This window comes from Phyllobates terribilis, unplaced genomic scaffold (genome assembly GCF_046119375.1).
Source record: "Phyllobates terribilis strain yellow unplaced genomic scaffold, ASM4611937v1 Scaffold_8__6_contigs__length_399053987, whole genome shotgun sequence".
Taxonomy (NCBI): Eukaryota; Metazoa; Chordata; class Amphibia; order Anura; family Dendrobatidae; genus Phyllobates; species Phyllobates terribilis.
In genome coordinates, this window is record NW_027362768.1 from 117,584,450 (window position 1) to 117,608,378 (window position 23,929).

At 43.5% G+C, this 23,929-nt stretch overlaps 1 protein-coding gene across 1 annotated transcript in view; it reads left to right on the plus strand.

The window, feature by feature from the left end:
* Positions 1-23,929, plus strand: part of DPYD (dihydropyrimidine dehydrogenase) — a 2,479,659-nt gene that overhangs the window by 1,243,341 nt on the left and 1,212,389 nt on the right. Inside the window, exon 11 of the mRNA XM_073643235.1 lies at positions 1,248-1,458. Within this exon, the coding sequence (XP_073499336.1) occupies positions 1,248-1,458 (211 nt within the window). The remainder of the gene's footprint in view (positions 1-1,247; positions 1,459-23,929) is intronic.

Consider the following 23,929-nt stretch of genomic DNA (forward strand, 5'->3'; position numbering starts at 1 on the left):
AACCACCATGGCTGTGGCATTACAGTGAGTGGCAGACAATCCCTGCATGATTGGTGCTCTAAATAGCACCAGACATGCAGGACACGCTTTTGGTGCACGAACAGTTATCGAACATAACCTCGAACAGCCGAATTTTTTGCAAATCGTTCGGGTTCGTCGAACAACTCGAACACCGCCCAAAACAGCTCGAATTTAAGATTGGCGAACAGTTCTAGTCGAACACCGCTCATCTCTAGTCTTAACTGTTGGCAATGGAGAAGGCCCTGCCGGGAGTACTGGCTAACATTAGAGGCCTGGTCAGTCTGTGAGCGAACAAGAGTCCCCCTGGCCAGGTGGAGGTGTAGGCCTTCCCGTCTGACTGCACTCTTCCTTGCTACCTTGCTGTAGTTGTGTAGTAGCCCATGTCCCTGAGTGTACCGTGTGGTGCTCACCCGTATGGCTGGTGACTTGGGGCCTTTGGTACCTTCTGCTCCTCGATGGCGGTGCCGGTCCCTTGCGTGTGACTGAGCCTCCGGGCTTTCTATGGCCAGAGGTCCTGAAATCCCCTGCCAGGTGGTTTCTGCTGCTGGATGTGGATATCCTCACAGCCTCGGACTCCGGTGTCCGGTTCTCTGCGTCTTCTGCCAGGATGAGCTCTATCAGCTCCAATCCCTTGCTCTCTGCTCCTGTGTTGCCTCCAGAGCTCCTTGCTGCTCCTCTGTCCCTTCCTCTGGACTAGAACTTGACACTCCTCTACTCTGCTCTTCTCTGCTAACCCCGCCCCAGATCCAGTTTATAATGGGCAGGTTCCTCCCCTCCCTGGACTGGGGCAGGAGGCATTGCATGCAACAGTGCTCCTTACCAGGAAAACCCATGCTCGCTCTCAGACATGGTATTTCTACCACTGTGGCAACCAGACCCCTGGGGTGCCACACATGTACAGTAGATTGAGGAGAAGCAGGAGATACACATTCTGATAGACCAGGCTTCTGTGAAAAAGGAGTAGTTCCATGTGTGGGAATATTTCAATTTGCTTTTATTGACACTTTTCAGGTTCGTACCGAACCCTTCCTCAAGACGTATCTAGTTTAGTTTTGAGAAAGGGTTTAGCACCAACCTGAAATGTATTAATAAAACCTACTTGAAATATTACCACTCGTGGAACTACTCTTTTTTCACAGCAGCGCAGTCTACTAGAACGTCTATCTCCTACTTCTAATAGTTATAAAGACCCAATCAGTTATAATGTTATTTTTTTTGTCCTGCAGGTGGAGTTAGCCAAAGAGGAAAAGTGTGAATTTCTTCCATTCTTATCACCTCGTAAAGTAATTCTCAAAGGTGGCCAAATTGGTGGAATGGAGTTTGTTCGAACAGAACAAGATGAGGATGGAAATTGGATTGAAGACGAAGATCAGATTGTTCAGTTGAAAGCCAATGTTATCATTAGTGCATTCGGATCTGTGCTAAGCGACTCTTCAGGTATAGTGGATGCCTCATACAAAAAAAAAAATTTGATCAAATGGAGAAAAAAAATCTAAACTTTTTTGTGAATGTTTTCATTGGTTGAATTTCTTTCTTATTTCCCAATCCTTTAAATAAGGATTACAAAACCAGTGAGTCACTCAAATAGAGTAACCTCAATATAAGTATCCGCAAATAATATTTTATTATTTTTTTATTCCTTTTCATCTTTAATTTCCAGAGAATCAAAATCATAAAGCTTTGTTCGGTCGATAACAACAAAGGCTGTGATAGGCAAGCAGAACATAAATTGTCTAGTGTTTGTATTACTGCGTTTAATCCCAAAGTTCTAAAGGCAATTTGGCTACTGAAAACTCAATTTTCATTTGTCCTTTTCTCTTTGTGTCTTTGGCATATATAAAGCCAAAACTGAATATAAAATGCTCCGATTGTTGGGCAGCCATGGAATATAACTAAAACATTAAGATTGTAAAATTGTTTTCCTTCATTTTTAGGCTTATGCAGGTAGCGTACTTTGCATAAAAACCAATGTATGTATTAAATTAGTAACATATTGTTGTTAAATACATTAACCAAAAAACTTTGATTTTATATCTAAGGGCACAGTCAGACGGCCCTTAACATGGACGATGATGGCATCGCAATGCTTGGACTGGCCGGCGGCTCTCCTGACCCGAGCGTGACAGCATCTATTTCTAAAAATAGAGCCGACAACCAGTCCAAGCATTGCGATGCTATCATCGTCCATGTTATATGGCCGTCTGACTGCACCCTAAAGTGCAGAAAGTCTAGGTGCACAGACCCAATACTATTATTACTTTTTGTAACCAAAGCTGAATTTCAGCACAAAAAGAAAGCAAAAATTGAGAATTACAGTATACATTTTTCCTTTATATAGTTTTATCTTTCTATTATTTTTACTTTTAGCTTTGGTTAAAAAAACATCAAAACCTGTCTCAAAGTAAGCTACATGAACCTGGCCTTACACAAGGAGTCAATTACTTTTTTTCTCTAATATGGGCTACAGATTTTAAAGCTAAAAATACTTGTTATAGTTATACTTTACTTCTCCTGAAAATAACAAGTTTTCTCCGCTAACTTCAATTACAAAGGTCATTAAGCTATATATAGTAGTATTGCTAGAAAAAAAATCTATTACTATTACTACAATGTATAAAGAATGTACTGTAGGTATTATTTAAATGGATTTTTCCTCTATAGACGACCTCATTTTAAGGTAATGTTCACACAGTCAGTATTTGGTCAGTATTTTACATCAGTATTTGTAAGCCAAAATCAGGAGTGGCACAATCAGAGGAAAGGTATAATAGAAACACATGCACCAATTCTGTATTATTCATCCATTCCTGGTTTTGGCTTAACTCTTTAACGACCTTTGACATATAGGTATGTCTAAGGTCACCTCCCCTTCTTTGGTGCAGGCTCTGGCAATAAGCCTGCACCTTTTTGGGCATATGACAGCTGATCTGATCATGGAGACTATTGAAGCATCTGAAAAGTAAAAAAAAAAATGTTTTAAAAATAAAAAATATATAAAACTTCAACCCCGCCCCCTTTCGCCCCATTCAAAATAAAACAATTAAAAATCAATCAAAAATACACGTTTGGTATCGCCGGGTTCAGAATCATCCAATTTATCAATATAATAAAAGAATTAATCAGATTGGTAAACGGCGTAATGAGAAAAAAAAATCAGAACTCCAGAAATAAGTTTTTTGTTCACTGCAACATTGCATTAAAATGGAATAACAGGCAATCAAAATATCGTATCTACCCCAAAATGGTATAAATAAAAACATCAGCTCAGTGCGAAAAAATAAGCCCTCACCCAACCTCAGATGAGTAAATATGCAGACACTACGGGTCTTGAAAAATGACGCCATTTTTTTTTTTTACAAATTTTGGATTTTTTTTCACCACTTAAATAAAAAAGAACCTATACATGTTTGGTATCTATGAACTCGTAATGACCTAGAGAATCATAGTGGCAGGTCATTTTTAGCATTTATTATCTGGTAAATAAAAAATTTGTGGAGTTACAAATTTCACCGCACTTGGAATCTGTGGTTTTATTTTTATGGTAAAATCAATGGTTTAGTTCAAAAGTAAAACTTTTCCTGAAATAAACAAGCCCTCACATGGCCATATTGACAGAAAAATAAAAAAGTTATGGCTTTGTGAAGAATGGGAGAAAAAAACAAAAACAAAAAAACTGAAAACCCCAAGATGGTGAAGGGGTTAAAAATACTGGTGTAAAATACTTACCAAATACTGAGCATGTGAATGGGGCTTAAAACAGCAATGTCTCTCCTCCACTGCTCCTAATCTTTTTTGAAAGGCAGCAGTGTTAATGTCATGATTACAGTGCAAGTGATCACCCCAGTCAATCACTGGTCTCCATGGTCTTGTGCGCTTTACAATTTTTTCACATTTGTCATCTGTGTACAATCCATTTTTTACCTTCTGAGGGCCCCCAGTCTCCTTAGTGATGTGTCCTGGCTCCCCGGCGACTCGCGATGGTCTAAAAGGACCTTCCATGACGTAATTTAGTCATGTGATGGGTCACTCGACCACTGACGTCGGCGGTCGCGTGACCTGTCACATGACTAAATGACTACATGGAAGGTCCTTTCACACCACTGTGAGCTACCGGGGAGACCGGAGAAGGAGACCGAGGGCCATCGGAAGGTGAGTATAATGTTTTTTTTTATTTTTTACCATTTTTGTTCTTTTTTTTAACTAACTTGGTCACACTATATAAAATCCATGCCGGTTGCATAGATTTATATTGTGTGACCAAGTTGTCAAGCATTTTTCCAAGTGATGCTAAAATCGCTTGGAAAGCGCTTGACAACCCGCATGAGAAATCGCATGTGCAAAACGCGTGACAAACACTTGTCCCTAGCTGAAAAAATGCATGTAAAATCCACACGCGTTTTTTCTGCCAGGGAGATGCAGAAACGCTCAGGAAAAATCCGGAGCATTTCTGCATCGTGGGCACATAGCCTTACAGAATTGCAATGTATCTGTTAAAAAAGGATGCTGGATTTAAAAAAAAAATCACAGTAAAAGATAAAGCCTTACCAACACCATGTCAGATTAGCAATGCACTGCAGGATGCAGCTAGTCACCATGATTAAGGCGGGGGCAGCACATGTGCAAAATACTGATGCAGACAGCCACTCACTAACCTACCAATTCAACTGTGATGTTTTTTGAAATTATGTTAGCCATTTTTAATGTTTAGTGTTAGGACTCGCAAGTATGGGGACCCTTGACGTGGGTTGTGAGCTTGCGCATTTTGGCCAAAATATCAACCAATACCTCATGTGGTGTATTTATCTTATACAATATTTTTCATCTTTTTTGCACATTTTTATGCAGGATGTGGCCAGTAGTGTTGAGCCACCCCCGTAGTGTTCGAGTTCGGTTCGGTTCGTCGAACACCAGTGTGTTCGCCGAACTGTTCGTCGAACTGTTCGTCGAACACCTTCAAACACCGTTAAAACCAATGGCAGGCAAACAAAAACACATAGAAACACATAGAAAACACCTTCAAAGGTGTCCAAAAGCTGACAAACTGCTCAGAAGACATAACTAACACATGGAAAAGTGACAAGTACATATAGTCATGCGAAAATAAAAGAGGTGGAGGAGTAAAAGGAGGGGGAGACACAGATATAGGCATGTCATGCCCTTCTAAAATCCAAAAAGTGAGAAGCCGACACGGCCAGTCCGCTCCTGCCCGTGCCACCTCCGTGTCGCCGGGTTTGTGCCAGAGCCGCGGTGAACCCTGATGGCCAGCCCACCTCTTCCAATACTGGTGCCTGTCCGCTGGTGGGTCGAGCGAGCCCCCCTGTGGTGGAGGCAGCTCTAAGCTTTTTAATTTAAATTGTCTCTCTAATTTGAATGAATACACTTTAAATCCATTTACAAGGATCTATTGGAGGGCAAGTCTCATGCCAGCAGCCGCGTAATTCCAGCTCCAGTAGCGTCCACTAAAGCTGCTGCAGTTAAAAAGCTTTTATAAGGATCGAGCTCGGCTGTCCACCGCAAGGCATCCTACTACCAGTCCCAGCCCCTATGCCTTGGGGTGCCTCCTGATGCTCTTCACTGAGTATCCCGTGGTCCCGAAGCATTTCCTTTGAAAAAATGAAGTGTCCAAACTACAGGTGGTGTAGCTTGCTTAACAGCCGGGATAATCTGCTGACTAGCAGACCCTGCTACTAGGCACAAAGTATTTCCTGGGCTAGATGCAGTTAAAAATTTGTAATTAGATACTCTCGTTGGATGCTGAGAAAGCATTCCATAGAGTCTCCTGGCACGCCATATATGATTCTCTTAAAAAGCTTGGGGTAGGGGTCTAGGGGACCCTTTTATAGCCAAAATCACGGCCCTGTATCGCAATACGTCACCTAGGCTGAAGATAAATGGAACTGTAGCACCCTGAGGGCTTGGTTGCTACAGAGGTATTGCACCTCACCCAGAGGTGTGATATCTCACTCTCAGGTAAGGATGTAGTGTGGATCAGGACCCAACACCTGCATGCATTACACCACATTGCCGTGGGGCAGGGCGACCAATATGCCCCTGAGATGGGCACGACAGTCCCTGTCCCTGGCTGGAGTGGGGGGAGGGAACACTGAGGAAGGGGAACCCTGTAGTGCAGGAGCAGGGAGGAAGCAGTTCCTGGGTGCATTGAGAAGGGAGTATAAAAGGTGGGCACCATCTTAGTTCAGTGCAGAGAAGTCTGAGCAGAAGTGGCAGGGAGCAGGGGCTCTGCATGAGCTCTGCTCCGGAGGCGGGCCTAGTAACAGAGGCCCAGGCCTGGAAGAGGGAGAAGGAAGGAAGAGGAGCGGAGAAGGCTCCAGGAACGAGGAACGAAGGGATCTCAGGGGTGCGGACGGGCGAGTCGCCACCGCACGCCAGAATCCACCTGCGTGGAGGGGTCAGGCCAAAGGGGGAGACTGGTCCCCGAAACTAGTGGAGGCAGGAAACGACCCTCAGCTAGAAACAGGAGGCTGTGACATTTTATGTGGCGCAGCCCCTCGCTACACCCGCTAGGAAGGCACTACATAGGGTCAGGGAAACTGGCGCCAAGTTTACCAAGAGGAGGCCCGAGGCAGCCGGACAGAAGGGTTGGTAAGAAAGGCCAGACAAAGGACACACAAAGGGGGTCCTGTGAAGCGCTCCAAAGTTATCTGGGAGTTGTCTGAGCCCCTCACCTGGTGAGCACAGTACGACGTGGGCAGCCGTTACCTGCAGACGTGGTCTGGATAATAAGAACTGTGAGTAAAGGCCCTGGACTGCATCACTGACTCCGTGTCATTACTGCTGCTGCCCTGCACCATCACCCCCATCCTCCGCATACACTGCCCTGAGGCTATACTCCTCCCGTGGGGAGTTATGCTACGCTCTGCTGCACCTACAACACCAGCCTCAGCGGTCTGCCCTGGAGCGGCGGTTCACTCTGACCGCAATCCACGGGTGGCGTAGTCGGACATTTAAACATCAAAACCACATAAATAGTTCCGCCACTGGTTTGACCGCCCTGAGCCACGGAACCGGGTTGCCGCCACGGAGACTACAACCACCAGCATCCACCAAAAAGGGTCCGGCTCCGGGTGTCCCAAGGCCCAGGGGGCGCGTCAGAACATTTTCATCACCTTTCACAATCACCAATGGGACAAGGCAGGGATGTTCTCTGTCCCCTCTCTTATACATCCTAGTGACGGAGCACCTGCTCTCATCAATTCGCCATAACCCCAATATTAGGTGGATTGAGGTGGGAGGCACCGAGTACAAGTGCTCTCTATTTGCTGATGATGTCCTAGTATATATCACTCAATCACATATATCCATCCATGCTGTTATGGCTGAAATAGATCACTTTGTTACATGGTCAAATTTTAAAATCAATGCAGCGAAGTCTGAGGCCCTCGATGTCTCCCTCCCCAAATCCATATAGGATTCCATCCAGTCCAACTTTCCCTTTGCCTGGCCCTCACAGGGTATCAAATACTTAGGAATTCCTATTCATAGAGACCTCTCCCATCTATGTTATCTTAATTTTGGGCCCTTTATTGAACAACTCCATACAGACCACGGTTGGCAAGTTAGAACTGTAAGATTCACTACGTGAACCACTGGTGTTTTGTGGAAAAGCACATGTACACTGTGTTCCAAATTATTATGCAAAAAGTGTTTAGGAGTGATAAGGGAAGAATTTGTTTGTTTGTCAGTTAAACTCATTGATGGTGATGTGTGTCAGGGCTCTTTATATCACTGTAAGCAATTGCAGACACCAGTGCTAATTAGTTTGGCAGGTGTGTCCAATGAAAGGCAAGACTACTTAAGAAGGCTCTCTCACATTATTCAGCAGCCTACATTTTCTGCCAAAATGGGAAAGAAAAAGGATGTGTCGGCTGCTGAGAAGCAACAAATTGTGGAGTGTTTAGGTCAAGGCATGACTACAATCAACATTGTGCGATGATCAGGATGAAGTGTCTTGGCAATCAAGAAGTATGTAGCTGATTCACAGTACACACGTGTGCGTGCTGATAAGGGCAAATTGAGGACTCTTTCCTACAGGCAATTACGTCAGGTTGAAAGAGCAGCGGCAAAAAAGCCTTGTCATAGCAGCAGACAAGTTTTTGAAGCTGCTTGTGCCTCCAACGTCCCCCGAACAACAAGATGCAGGGTCCTTCAGAGGTTTGCAGCTGTGCATACGCCATCCTGTCGACCTCCTCTATCCACTTCACACAAGCAGAAATGGCTCCAGTGGGCCAAACATTACATGAAGACTGATTTCAAAACTGTTTTGTTCACGGATGAGTGCCATGCAGCGCTCGATGGTCCAGATGGATGGAGTGGAGGATGGCTGGTTGATGGACAACCCACGCAAACACGGCTACAGCGCCAACAAGGAGGAGGTGGAGTAATGTTTTGGGCTGGAATCATGGGGAGAGAGATTGTCGGCCCCTTTAGGATCCCTGAAGGCGCTAAAGATGAACTCCATAATGTATGTGGATTTTCTCAAACAGCACTTCCTGCCATGGTTCAAGAAGAAGAACCGTGTATTTCACAGCAAGATCATTTTTCTGCATGATAATGCACCATCTCATGCTGCACATAAAACATCTGCATCTCTGGCTGATATGGGCATAAAAGGGGACAAACTTATGGTGTGACCCCCATGCTCCCCTGACCTCTACCTCATTCAGAACCTTTGGAGCATCATTAAAAGGAGTGTCTATGATGGCGGGAGGCAGTTCACATCTAAGCAACAGCTCTGGGAGGGTATTCTGTCCTCATGCAAAACAATTGAAGCAGAAACCATCCAAAACCTGACAAATTCAATGGACGAGAGAGTTCAGAAGCTCCTTTCGAACAAGGGGTCCTATGTGAAAATGTAACATCACCTAGAATAAAGTTTTGAGTTGAAAACTGTTTGATTTCAGTTTCTAACAACCTGCTAATGCTTATAATTTCAAAAATGACCATTTTTTTGGTCTTTATTAAAATGAAAAGGTTGATCGAAAAGTTTGGGGGATCTAAGAGTGTGGCAACCCAGTAGTCATGATTACTTCGAATTCTGACAATATGAGGGTCATGCTGCAGGTAGTGCAGCAAGAAGGCACTTATGTGTCTTGCGCATCTCGGAGCCCCAAAATTATTTTCCGGGCTAGATGCAGCTAAAAATTATTTTTAATTTTAAATCTGGTGGAGCTTATTATAGATGGCCTAATAGGATCAGTGCTGCACACTGCTACAAAGCCCAAATTATTTTCCAGTCAAGATACAGATAAACATGATTAGTAATTTGAAAGCTTAAAACGGTTGGTAGGGTGATTTTAAACAATCATCAAGCTTTTACTCTCCCCAGGATGACACAGGGGTAGAAAAGACGTTTCGGATCCATGATTTGTTCATCTTTATGAACGTGAGTCTGTCTACATTATCAGTGGAGAGCCGCGTGCGCTTATCTGTCAGCACACCACCAGCAGCGCTGAACACACGTTCAGACAGAACGCTGGCTGCGGGGCATGACAAGATCTCCAAGGCGTAAGTGGCTAGCTCCGGCCATTTATCCAGATTGGAAGCCCAAAAAGAGCAAGGGTCCAGTGACACAGTCGTGGCTTCAATGTTTACTTGGAGATACTCCTGTACCATCGTCTCTAGGCGTTGACTATGTGTCAGACTTCTTGTCTCCTGTGGCCTTGCAAAGGATGGGCTAAAAAAGTGGTGAAATGATTCCGCAAAATTGATGTTACCACCAGATACTGTGGTTCTGTTACGGTTTGAGTGCTGAACACTTGACGGTCCCACGGTTGGCAAGTTGGAACTGTGAGATTCACTACGTGCACCACTGGTATTTTGTGGAAAAGCACATGTAAGATTCTGCAACAGTCTCTGCTGATACTCCTGCATGCGTGCATCCCTTTCTATGGCAGGAATAATTTCTGCAAATTTACTTTTGTACCGGGGATCTAACAGTGTGGCAACCCAGTAGTCAGGATTATTTCTAATTCTCACAATTCAAGGGTCATGTTGCAGGTAGTGCAGCAAGAAGGCACTCATGTGTGTTGCGCATCCAGGAGCACCAAGTCCCTGTTGTGTTGGTGGCGAGGTAACAATCATGCTTCCTTCCTCTGTCCTCTCCCCCCAACCTCGCACAACAGAAATGTGATCAAGGTCTCCCTCATCAAGACTGATGAGTCTTCCATCAGTTCGTCCTCCACTTCTTCCTGGGCTCCTGCACCTTCCTCACTAGTTTGGCTGCTACCATGCGCCCTGGTAAAACCATCTCCCCCACCCTCACATGCCTGCCGCCTTGGTGCTGCCGACCGTCTGGACCTTGCAGATGTTAGCCCTTCCGCATACAACTCCTCCTCCTCTACTTCCTCCACCTCCTCTTGTGCCACCACCTGACTCCGAATTCTGTTTAACATGTGCTCCAGCATGTAAATCACCGGAATAGTCATGCTGATAATGGCATCGTCAGCACTAAACATCTTCGTCGCCATTTCAAAACTGTGCAGAAGGGTGCATAGGTCCCTGATCTGAGACCACTCCTCCAGCGTGATTTGCCCCACCTCTGAATCTCGTTGGCCCAGGCTATACGTCAGAACGTATTGCACCAGGGCTTGTCGGTGCTGCCACAGTCGCTGCAACATGTGCAGAGTTGAATTCCACCGGGTAGGCACATCGCATTTTAGCCGGTGAAGTGGCAGGCCCAACGACTTCTGTAGAGATGTAAGTCGCTGAGCTGCGGGATGCGAACGGCGGAAGTGAGCACACAGCGACCATGCCCTCTGCAGAAGGCCATCTAGTCTGGGATAGTGGGCTAAAAATTGCTGGACAACCAGGTTCAACACGTGAGCCATACAAGGCACATGTGTGACATTGCCCCGGCGAAGGGCCGCACCCAGGTTTGCAGCATTGTCGCACACGGCCTTCCCTGGTTTCAGGTCCAGTGGAGACAACCATTCATGAAATTGGTTCTCCAGAGCTGACCACAACTCCTCAGCTGTGTGACTCACATTTCCCAGACATTTCAATGTAAAAACCGCCTGATGACGTTGAGCCCTACTGCCAGCATAGTAAGGAGGTGTGCAGGATCCCTTCTGCGCAGTTAGAAAGCTTGTGGCATGACCAGACAGGCTTTGGGTGCAGGTGGAAGACCGAGAGGAGGTTGAGGAGGCAGAAGCAGTGGAGGAACTTTGACATAAAGAGGATTGACGCACAACTCGTGGGGACGGCAAGACTTGGACAGCAGCCCCTTGTCCTGCTGTCACCATAGTTACCCAGTGCCCAGTCAGCGACATGTAACGCCCCTGTCCATGCCTACTCGTCCAAGTGTCTGTGGTGAAATGCACCCTGTCACACACAGAGTTTCTCAAAGAAGCGGTGATGTTGTGTGCGACATGCTGGTGGAGCGCAGGCACACCTTTCTTTGAGAAGTAGTGCCGACTGGGCATCTGGTACTGGGGCACTGCGACGAACATAAGGTCTCGAAAATCCTCTGTGTCCACCAGGCGGAAAGGCAGCATTTCTGTAGCCAATAGCTTGCAGATGGTGAAATTCAACCTCTTAGCTTTCTCATGGCTAGGAGGAAATGGTCTTTTACTTGTCCACATCTGAGGGACCGAGGGCTGGCTATTGTGCTTAGACAGGGTTGATAAGGGTGTCCCCGGCAAACTGCCGGTCTGTGAGGAAGATGCAGGCGGACATGTTAGGTTGCCTTGATCCAAAGGTGGTGCTATCGATGTCGGACAGCGCTCAACACCAGCTGCTGTTACCACCTCCAAAGAAAATGATGACCTGCCAATCACGCTGGCTGTTGCGGGTAAAGAGGTGGCAGGTCTGCGCCCCAAAACAGGTGTGACTGCTGTCCCCCCAGTCACAGAGGATGAAGAGGCCGCGGATGCACAAGATATGGCAGACGGTGGTTGGCCCGGCCGGCTAGGCCGCATTGTAGCACACTGAGCTTCCCACTGCAACTTATGCTTCATGTCCATGTGCCGGTTCATGCATGAAGTACTCAAACTATGTATTTTTTGGCCTCTACTTAGCTTTTGCTGACAAATGTTACAGATAACACGAGTTGGGTCATCTTTATCGATCTGAAAAAATGCCCAGGCTATGCAAGGCTTAGCACCCATGCGACCTGAAGAGCCACCACGACTTGTGGTGAGAGGCAGAGTTGTGTTTGAGGATGCAGTTGTTGACGTGCTTCCAGTACTACGTCTCTGTCCAGGAAGGCGCAACCTGACCTCGTCGTCACTAGCATCTTCCTCCACCTCCTCTGCTGACCTCATCTCTTGGCTGACTGTGGGTTGACAGTAAGTGGGATCTCCAACCTCATCATCATCACCCTGTGTGTTATCACACCCGTCGTCCTCAGAGCCAACCTGTTCCTGCCCTGACAAAAAACTAAAGTTGTCGCTCCAATCAGGTATTTGAGTCTCATCATCGTCTTCCTCATTGTCTCCACCAACAGGAGTTACAGTTTGGGAATGAGGGTCTACATTATGGTCAGAACCTTCTGCGTCTGGTCCTGGATCCGACTCATAAAGATTCTGGGCATCAGTGCAGATCATTTCCTCGTCTGGATTCACAGAAGCGCTGGAGTCGACCTCTGATTCCCAGGCTATAGTATGAGTAAACAGCTCTGCAGACTCAACCATCTGTTCTACCTCATACTCAGACGGGCAGCTGGAGATTTGGGAGCTGTGAGGAAGCAAGTGCGATTTGGGTGACACCTTTGAGGACTGGAGTATTTGTGATGTTGAACTTGATGTGGAGGAGAGCCCACTTAATGGAGCACTTGATATCCGTTGAAGCACCTGCTGTTTTTGTGCCTCATCTGGAATTTGTAGCGATTGGCGTGGCCGTAAGAAAGGGATCTTATCACATTGTCCGCTAAAAGAAGTAGACATTTTAGTTTGGCTGGAAGATGGTCTTTCTTCTGCAGATGTTACTGTTGCTTTAACACCTACCCCACGGACACAACCTTTTTTCCCCTTCCCAACACGCCTATTCCCCTTTCCACCAGCAGCAGGCCTTTTTCCACTCATTTTGGTGGTTAACTAATTCACAACTCTGGAGTTGTTTGCACAAAAAAACAATGGATGGTAACCGAGCAGAGCTGAGTGGCCAAACTGTGGTATTAGGCCAAAACTATTGGCTGGGTTAGATGCAGAAAAAAATATATTCAGTTTGCAACCTGATGGAGGTCAGTATAGATGGACTAACACAACAAGTCCCACACACAGCTAGAAGCCCAATATTTTTTCAGAGGTAGATGCAGAAAAAAATATATTCAGTTTGCAACCTGATGGAGGTCAGTATAGATGGACTAATACAACAAGTCCCACACACAGCTAGAAGCCCAAATATTTTTTCAGAGGTAGATGCAGAAAAAAATATATTCAGTTTGCAACCTGATGGAGGTCAGTATAGATGGACTAATACAACAAGTCCCACACACAGCTAGAAGCCCAAATATTTTTTCAGAGGTACTGTAGATGCAGATAAAAATTATTTTTAATTTGCAACCTGATGGAGGTCAGTATAGATGGACTAATACAACAAGTCCCACACACAGCTAGAAGCCCAAATATTTTTTCAGAGGTACTGTAGATGCAGATAAAAATTATTTTTAATTTGCAACCTGATGGAGGTCAGTATAGATGGACTAATAGAGAAAGTCTGACACACTGCTAGAAGGCCAAATATTTTTTCAGAGCTAGATGCAGAAAAAAATTATATTCAGTTTGCAACCTGATGGAGGTCAGTATAGATGGATTAATAGAACAAGACCCACACACAGCTAGAAGCCCAATATTTTTTCAGAGGTAGATGCAGAAAAAAATATATTCAGTTTGCAACCTGATGGAGGTCAGTATAGATGGACTAATACAACAAGTCCCACACACAACTAGAAGCCCAAATATTTTTTCAGAGGTACTGTAGATGCAGATACAAATTATTTTTAATTTGCAACCTGATGGAGGTCAGTATAGATGGACTAATACAACAAGTCCCACACACAGCTAGAAACCCAAATATTTTTTCAGAGGTAGATGCAGAAAAAAATATATTCAGTTTGCAACCTGATGGAGGTCAGTATAGATGGACTAATACAACAAGTCCCACACACAGCTAGAAGCCCAAATATTTTTTCAGAGGTAGATGCAGAAAAAAATATATTCAGTTTGCAACCTGATGGAGGTCAGTATAGATGGACTAATACAACAAGTCCCACACACAGCTAGAAGCCCAAATATTTTTTCAGAGGTACTGTAGATGCAGATACAAATTATTTTTAATTTGCAACCTGATGGAGGTCAGTATAGATGGACTAATACAACAAGTCCCACACACAGCTAGAAGCCCAAATATTTTTTCAGAGGTAGATGCACAAAAAATTTATTCAGTTTGCAACCTGATGGAGGTCAGTATAGATGGACTAATACAACAAGTCCCACACACAGCTAGAAGCCCAAATATTTTTTCAGAGGTAGATGCAGAAAAAAATATATTCAGTTTGCAACCTGATGGAGGTCAGTATAGATGGACTAATACAACAAGTCCCACACACAGCTAGAAGCCCAAATATTTTTTCAGAGGTACTGTAGATGCAGATACAAATTATTTTTAATTTGCAACCTGATGGAGGTCAGTATAGATGGACTAATACAGCAAGTCCCACACACAGCTAGAAGCTCAAATATTTTTTCAGAGGTACTGTAGGTGCAGATACAAATTATTTTTAATTTGCAACCTGATGGAGGTCAGTATAGATGGACTAATACAACAAGTCCCACACACAGCTAGAAGCCCAAATATTTTTTCAGAGGTAGATGCAGAAAAAAATATATTCACTTTGCAACCTGATGGAGGTCACTATAGATGGACTAAAACAACAAGTCCCACACACAGCTAGAAGCCCAAATATTTTTTCAGAGGTACTGTAGATGCAGATACAAATTATTTTTAATTTGCAACCTGATGGAGGTCAGTATAGATGGACTAATACAACAAGTCCCACACACAGCTAGAAGCCCAAATATTTTTTCAGAGGTACTGTAGATGCACATAAAAATTATTTTTAATTTGCAACCTGATGGAGGTCAGTATAGATGGACTAATAGAGAAAGTCCGACACACTGCTAGAAGGCCAAATATTTTTTCAGAGCTAGATGCAGAAAAAAATTATATTCAGTTTGCAACCTGATGGAGGTCAGTATAGATGGATTAATAGAACAAGACCCACACACAGCTAGAAGCCCAAATATTTTTTCAGAGGTAGATGCAGAAAAAAATATATTCAGTTTGCAGCCTTATGGAGGTCAGTATAGATGGACTAATACAACAGGTCCCACACACAGCTAGAAGCCCAAATATTTTTTCAGAGGTACTGTAGATGCAGATAAAAATTAGTTTTAATTTGCAACCTGATGGAGGTCAGCATAGATGGACTAATAGAATGATGCTATGCCCAAAAGATTTTACTTCACTAGGTGCAGTAAAAAAATTGGTATTCTATACACAGGTGGTATATCTTGCAGCACAGATAGGCTACTCCACTGACTAACACACTCTGCAATAGGCCAAAAAGGATTAGCTTTGCTAGATTCAGCCAAATGCTGTGAAAAAAACTTGCACAGCACTGGCACAGACCTGCCTGGCAAAAACTGATAGGAACTGATGTAACCTAGTCCTGAAAAGGACTCCAATTACAATTAGTCTTTACTCCCACAACCTATCTATTTAAGAGCACAGACCTCCCTGATAAAAGTCGTAGGAAATGCTGTAACCTAGTCCTTAAAAGGACTGCAATCACAACTATTCCCTACTCCCAAGCTATCTGTATTTTTGTGCGAAAATTGGCTTGAAATTAACAATGTATAGCGCACACAGCAACAGCGGTGCCGTCTAACACGCAGCTGCAGCAGTGACAAAATGGTGGCGACGGGGAAAATGGCTTGGTCTTATAGGGCAAGGACATGTGACATACACTGCCAATGACACATGCCCTTGCTTGTGTGAAAAAAAGCACTTCGCTCCGTGTGTGCGCTGCTGATAGGCTGACAGATTGCACCTCCCCACTGCAAACGCGGGAAAGAGAAAAAAAAATGGAGATCTTCATTGTTCCTGCAGAGATCCATCCCCTGCCCCTCCCCCCACCCCGCTGTACACTCAAACTGCGTATTAACATTCATTTTCATCATTACTGAGAAAAAATCCAGTTATGATTTTGGTGCACGAACAGTTATCGAACATAACCTCGAACAGCCGAATTTTTATCAAATTGCTCGTGTTCGAACACCGCCCAAAACAGCTCGAATTTGAGATTGGCGAACAGTTCGAGTAGAACAACGCTCATCTCTAGTGGCCAGGCCTCTTTAGTATTGGCTAGGGAAATTTGGGCGTCTGTCCTATGGGGTTGCACGTATATAGTGCTGGGCAACCCACCAGATCTAATAGTATTAACGTCATCAATAGGCTACAAGCCAGACACTGAGCATCAAACATATCTCTGTGACTGGTAAACTATGCAAGCTCCATCGGTGTGCATGTACATAATACTACACAGCCACCCCCTCCATGAATTGGTAGGTCAATGAGGGGTTGTGCATCAGTATTTTGCACATGTGATGCCCCCGCCTTTATCGTGGAGGCTTGATGCATCCTGCAGTGCATTGGTAATCTGACCTGGTGTTGGTAAGGCTTTATCTTTTACTGTGATGTTTCATTATAACTGACACATCAGCAGATTCCTCTCAGCTTCAGCCTCCATCTCAAAGGCAGTGTTACAATATTGTTGTAATACAGCACAGCTGCAGCTGCCATCATGTTTGTATCGAGACAAAGTTCAGTTCTACTGTTCTGTGTTAGTTAATTGTCTCATACTGGTTATATCCCCTTTTATTTATAATAAGCTCTGGAGGCAGATTCTCATGGAGATCTATGTCCGGCCCATAGATCTTAGCAGCTCATTTACATTTAAGAAAAACCAATGGATTTCTCTGAAATAAAACATCGGACCACATATATCAAAGTATCATTTTATTCATCTTCCTATGACCTGCGTGCCCATATAGACAGGTTAGAAACGTTGATCCTACCAACAGATTTCCTTTAAGGAGACAGGGAGCAGGGTATGTAAAGGTGAGGAATGGATAGGGTGTGGTTGTGGCTTCATAAAAGGTTTGTATTCATTGAGAAGTACTCAGCAACTGAATCACTCTCCCACCTATAGTCATAAAAAGTTACAGAAACCTATATAAGATTCAAGCAACTAGAATTTGCACAAATTTTACAAAACACATTGTAGAAGAAAAAAAACTTGAGTCAGTCACAAAGTTTTTAAGTCAAGTGTGTTAAAGCATCCAACCCTACCGGAAAGACATATAAAACTATATACTTTTTCACATGCAAAAAAATCCCTCTATCTAGATATAATCAAAGCCCCATCTGCTCATCACCAAGGACTTTATAATAGATATAGAGATTTACCCCTTGATAATATCACGTGGAATGATCCCAAATATGCTTCTGTGTCATTGAATATTCACTGCTAAGCCATAAAGATGTCTTTTTTTTACAAAGACAACCAGGAACATCAGTAAAAAAATCATACAAGCCACCTCTACCCTGGTTCCCTTAACACCTTGAATGTATTTTATACAACTAATGCACTGTCACACACAAAGCATATGTTGCTACTCTGGATACTTAGCTTCCATCTCTGGTGTACTTGTGAAACCAATAAATGTTGAAGCTTCTGCCAAGTTGGAATCTCTTGGAAAAAAATCCCAGCATTGAGATAATATAAAGAAATTATCATCCTTCCAGGCCACTGATGAATTATACGCAGGACCATATGGGCAATCTGGTATTACATCTGCCTCTTCCAGACTGACTCTGTACATAAACAGGTGTTCACTTTCCAGTCCTACAAATATGTGCTGCCCATACATAGTATGAGTTATGTTAACAAGAAGAATTTGTACAGAAAGATCTTGGCTCTTACTAATCCCTTGTTTTCCAAATTAGCATGAGAAAGGTATTGTCAAAGTGATATTTGTTCAAGTCATATGGGTACATAGTGATTTTACAGATTTTTGCTACTTTTAACAATTGATCACAAAGAGGTCGTAGCAATTTCCTGTGGGTTTATCTAGACATAAACAGTTCATGGTTTCTCATACAGGCTGATGAGCACCACTCTATGCTGTTTCTTAGGTATTACGGTCACATATCCAGTAGTTATTTCTCTGTTTGGAACTTTTTCGGGATAACAAAGATTGGAAATAAAATGATCCAATACAGGATGTATTAATTTTAAAGGGGGGTGGGAGAAATGTCCCAAAATGTCTTCCATTTGACTGCAATCCAGTTGAAATCTGTTTTCTAACTGGATCAAAAAAGGTAGTATACAAGTCATTTTTTGCACGGCCTCAAAAGTGGAGAGCGACTGTACCTGTTTTTATTTTTTTTACATTGAAGAGTATAGGAAACAGATAACAGATTATTATCTGCTCTACCATATGAAATGTAACTATAATTTATGTTTCCGTCAAAGGAACTGTGTTAGGGCTTGTTTTTTATGCTCAGCTTACATTTTTATGGATACCATTTTAACCCCTTACCGACATATGATGTGCTGGTAAATCATATGCTGACTCCCAAACTTTGATGCGGGCTGGCAAGCCAAGACTGCATCTTTCCCAGCAGATGATGGCTGTGATAATCAGCCATCATCTGCCTGTAACAGCTGCAGAGAGAGCGGAGTTCCGCCTGTGGCTGTTATCCTGTTAAATGCTGCTGTCAATCTCTGACAGCAGCATTGATAGTGCGCCAGCACGTGGGGCTTGCAATTCGAATTCTTCATCGGTGCAACCATGAGGTGATTGCAGGGCATCGATAGGTTGCGTTTATGACCAGGGTCCTTCTGAAGACATATGTGCCTATCATGACCGTACTCCTGTGAAAATCAGCCCGTGGCTGATGTTCATAGGGGACCGTGATTTTTGCTATACACGGCATTGCTGTATATAGCACAAGTGATCAGTTGATCGTAGGTTCAAGTCCCCTAAAAGCAATAACAAATAGAGTGAAAAAATAAAAAACATTTTGAAAAAATCTGAAAAATAAATAAAAGTTCAAAACGCACCCCTTTTTCCCCACTAAAATTAAGAAATAATTTTTAAAAATACACTTATTTGGTATTGCTGCATTCGTAACAGTCCGATCTATCAAAATATACAATGAATTAATCCAATCTATAAACAGCGTAACAAGAAAAAAATGAAAAAATGAACTCCAGAATTTTAGTTTTTTTGGCCACTAAACACAACATAAAAAAATGTAATAAAAGGCAACCACAAAATTGTATCTATGCCAGTGTAATATTAATAAAAACATCAGCTAGAGGGAAAAAAAATAAGCCCTCACATAGCTCCACATAATGAAAATTGATCTCAGAAAATGGCGACACAAGAGAAATTTTTGTTACAAATTTCTGAATTTTCTTTCACCACATAAATAATACAAAAACTATACATGTTTGTTATCCCTGTCACCGTACTAACCTCGAGAGTCATATTGACAGGTCTTTTTTACAGTAAAAACAAAAGCACAAAAGCGAAAAATTGCCTGGTTGGGAATAAGTTAACATAAATGAAGCATTTTGATCTAGTTCAATTGCATTTTATGTGGGGAAGCAGTGACTGAAAAAAATTCCGTTCCTGTGTTTCAACTCTGCTTTTTTCTTTTCAGTTTTTAACGTAAGATTAAAATAATGTAATATTTTGTAAGATTGGAAAAATTCTTCAGTTTTTCAATTGAAAAATTAAAATGGGGTGATTTTAAACTTTTATAGCTTTAAAAAAAATGTTATTTTAAAACTTAAGTGGACAGTAACATGTGATTAGGTTCACTTACATTATATCATTGCTTATATTATATACTGCTGTACTGTGGTATTTCATATAGGGAAATTGAAGTTCTCCTCTGAAGTTTGACCATAACTACAGCAATAGTAAACTTGAATAGTTTTTTTTAGATTTTAGTAGTGAATTTTTTTTCTAAAACTGTGGTGATTGAAATACTCCAAATCTGGTGATTTTTTGGGGGGCATTTAATGTATCAGGGGCAGACACTGACAGCTTGCGGCCCCTGTGAAAGAAATATGTCTGTGCGACAAAGCTACAGATACAGTGGGAACGGAAAGTATTTAGACCTCTTTAAATTTTTCACTCTTTGTTTCATTGCAGCCATTTGGTAGATTCTGAAAAGTTCATTTTTTTCTCATTAAAGTACACTCTGCACCCCATCTTGACTGAAAAAAACAGAAATGTAGAAATTTTTGCAAATTTATTATAAAAGAAAAACTGAAATATCACATGGTCATAAGTATTCCGACCTTTTGCTCAGACATTCATATTTGCGTCACATGCTGTCCATTTCCTTGTGATCCTCCTTGAGAGGGTTCTACTCCTTCATTGGAGTCCAGCTGTGTTTAATTAAACTGATAGGTCTTGATTTGGAAAGGCACACACCTGTCTATATAACACCTCACAGCTCACAGTGCATGTCAGACCAAATAAGAATCAAGAGCTCAAATGAACTGCCCAAGGAGCTCAAAGAGAGAATTGTGGCAAGGCACAGATCTGGCCAAGGTTACAAAAGAATTTCTGCATTACTCAAGGTTCCTAAGAGCACAGTGGCCTCCATGATCCTTAAATGGAAGAAGTTTGGGACCACCAGAAGTTTTCCTAGACCTGGCCGTCCAGCCAAACTGAGCAATCGTGGGAGAAGAGCCTTGGTGAGAGTGGTAAAGAAGAACCCCAAGATCACTGTGGCTGAGCGTAGGGAGATGGGAGAAAGCTCCACAAAGTCAACTATCATTGCAGACCTCCACCAGTCGGGTCTTTATGGCAGAGTGGCCCAACGGAAGGCTCTCCCCAGTGCAAGACATATGAAAGCCCACATAGAGTTTGCTCAAAAACACATGAAGGACTCCCAGACTATGAAAAATAAGATTCTCTGGTCTGATGAGGCGAAGATAGAACTTTTTGGTGATAATTCTAAGCGGTATGTGTGGAGAAAACAAGGCACTGCTTATCATCTGTCCAATACAATCCCAACAGTGAAACATGTTGGTGGCAGCATCATGCTATGGGGGTGTTTTTCAGCTGCAGGGACAGGACGACTGGTTGCAATTGAAGGAAACATGAATGCGGCCAAGTACAGAGATATCCTGGATGAAAACCCCTTCCAGAGTGCTCTGGACCTCAGACTTGGCTGGAGGTTCACCTTCCAACAAGACTATGACCCTAAGCACACAGCTAAAATAATAAAGGAGTGGCTTCAGAACAACTCTGTGACCATTCTTGAGTGGCCCAGCCAGAGCCTTGACCTAAACCCAATTGAGCATCTCTGGAGAGACCTGAAAATGGCTGTTTACCAATGTTCACCATCCAACCTGACGGAATTGGAAAGGATCTGCATGGAAGAATGGCAGAGGATCCCCAAATCCAGATGTGAAAAACTTGTTGCATTATTCTCAAGAAGACTCATGGTTGTACTAGCTCAAAAGGGTGCTTCTACTCAATACTGAGCAAAGGGTCTGAATACTTATGACCATGTGATATTTCAGTTTTTCTGATGAGACCTTCATGTCGACATCTCCCAGCCACAACTCATGTTGTCACGATGATCACTGCAGCTCTAAGAATAACAAAGTCACATATATTGTATATACATGTCTCCCCGGCACTGCACCCCTGACTACAGATATGTACCCCACCATTATTATGCTATTAGCCATGCACCAATCAAAATATAAAGTGATAAGCAACACTGTGCCCCCCATTAACTATAATCTCCACCACCCAATGAACTTAAATTATTCAGTCTCTGTGACTCTCCCCAATTAACTGTAAGGCTATGTGCACGCGGAAAATATGCAAGGTTTTACAGTACAAGCAAAATGAATGAGATCCCTAAAGTCTTGTGCATATATTGCTTATTTTTTTCCATGCAGATTTGCAGCAGATTAAAATCTGCATAATGTCAATTAATGCAGCGTATTTCACCCGTACTAATGAGTGGGGGAAAATACGCAACAAAAGCATGTCAAAAACGTGGCAAAAAAAATGATTTTACACAGCGTTCTTCCTGCCAACACATTAGGATATGCAGCAGAATTTTCTTCTGCAAACCTTGAAAACGTGCACATATCATTAGTCCATGTCCTGTGACCCCACATTCATTATAAGTCTTTGATAGCATCATAATAAATTTGGGAGTGGGAGAAGACATTATCAGGTACTTAACATCCTCCGCCACCTCCCAATTCATTACAAGTCCAGACAGCATGTTCTCCCACCGTTCAATTCATAATAAAGTGTCCTATGCACCTTACCCCCTCCTCTCTCACTTCCCAATAAATTTTAAGTCTCTAATAGTGTCATGATGAATTGTGAGATGAAGAATTCTATCATAGACTTAACACCCTCCTTCACCACCTAATTCATTTTACACCCATATCTAACATCCTCCTCCCCTTGTTCATAAATTCAATATAAGTCCCCTTACTCCCATCCCCCTCATTGTGCTTTCCCTCACATCCCCTCATTGTGCTTTCCCTCACATCCCCTCATTGTGCGGTCCCTCACATCCCCTCATTGTGCTCTCCCTCACATCCCATCATTGTCCTCTCCCTCACATCCCATCATTGTCCTCTCCCTCAAATACCATCATTGCCCTCTCCTTCACATCCCATCATAGTCCTCTCCCCCACATCCCATCATTGTCCTCTCCCTAACATCCATAATTGTCCTCTCCCCTACTCCCATCACTGTCCTCTCCCCACTCCAATCAGTGTCCTCTCCTCACTCCAATCACTGTGTCCACTCCCCACTCCAGTCACTGTGTCCTCTCCCCAATCCCCACTCCAATCACTGCATCCTCTTCCTACTCCAATCAATGTCCTCTCCTCACTCCAATCACTGTGTCCTCTCCCCACTCCAGTCACTGTGTCCTCTCCCCAATCCCCACTCCAATCACTGCATCCTCTTCCTACTCCAATCACTGCATCCTCTTCCTACTCCAATCACTGTATCCTCTCCCAACTCCAATCACTGTGTGCTCTCCCCACTCCAATCACTTTGTCCTCTCCCCAATCCAATCAGTGTCCTCTCCACACTCCAATCACTTTGTGCTCTCCCCATTCCAAACACTGTGTCCTCTCCACACTCCAATCAATGTTCTCTCCCCACTCCAATCATTGTGTCCCCACTCCAATCACTGTGTCCCCACTCCAATCACTGTGTTTTCCCCCAACTCCAATCACTGTGTCCTCTCCCCACTCCAATCACTGTATCCTCTCCCCACTCCAAACACTGTGTCCTCTCCCCACTCCAGTCACTGTGTCCTCTCCCCAATCCCCACTCCAATCACTGCATCCTCTTCCTACTCCAATCACTGCATCCTCTTCCTACTCCAATCACTGTATCCTCTCCCAACTCCAATCACTGTGTGCTCTCCCCACTCCAATCACTATGTCCTCTCCCCAATCCAATCAGTGTCCTCTCCCCACTCCAATCACTTTGTGCTCTCCCCATTCCAAACACTGTGTCCTCTCCACACTCCAATCAATGTTCTCTCCCCACTCCAATCATTGTGTCCCCACTCCAATCACTGTGTCCCCACTCCAATCACTGTGTTTTCCCCCAACTCCAATCACTGTGTCTTATCCCCACTCCAATCACTGTCCTCTCCCCACTCCAATCACTGTGTCCTCTCCCCACTCCAATCACTGTGTGCTCTCCCCACTCCAATCAGTGTGTTCTCTCCCCACTCCAATCACTGTGTTCTCTTCCTACTCTAATCACTGTGTCCTCTCACCACTCCAATCAGTGTGTCCTCT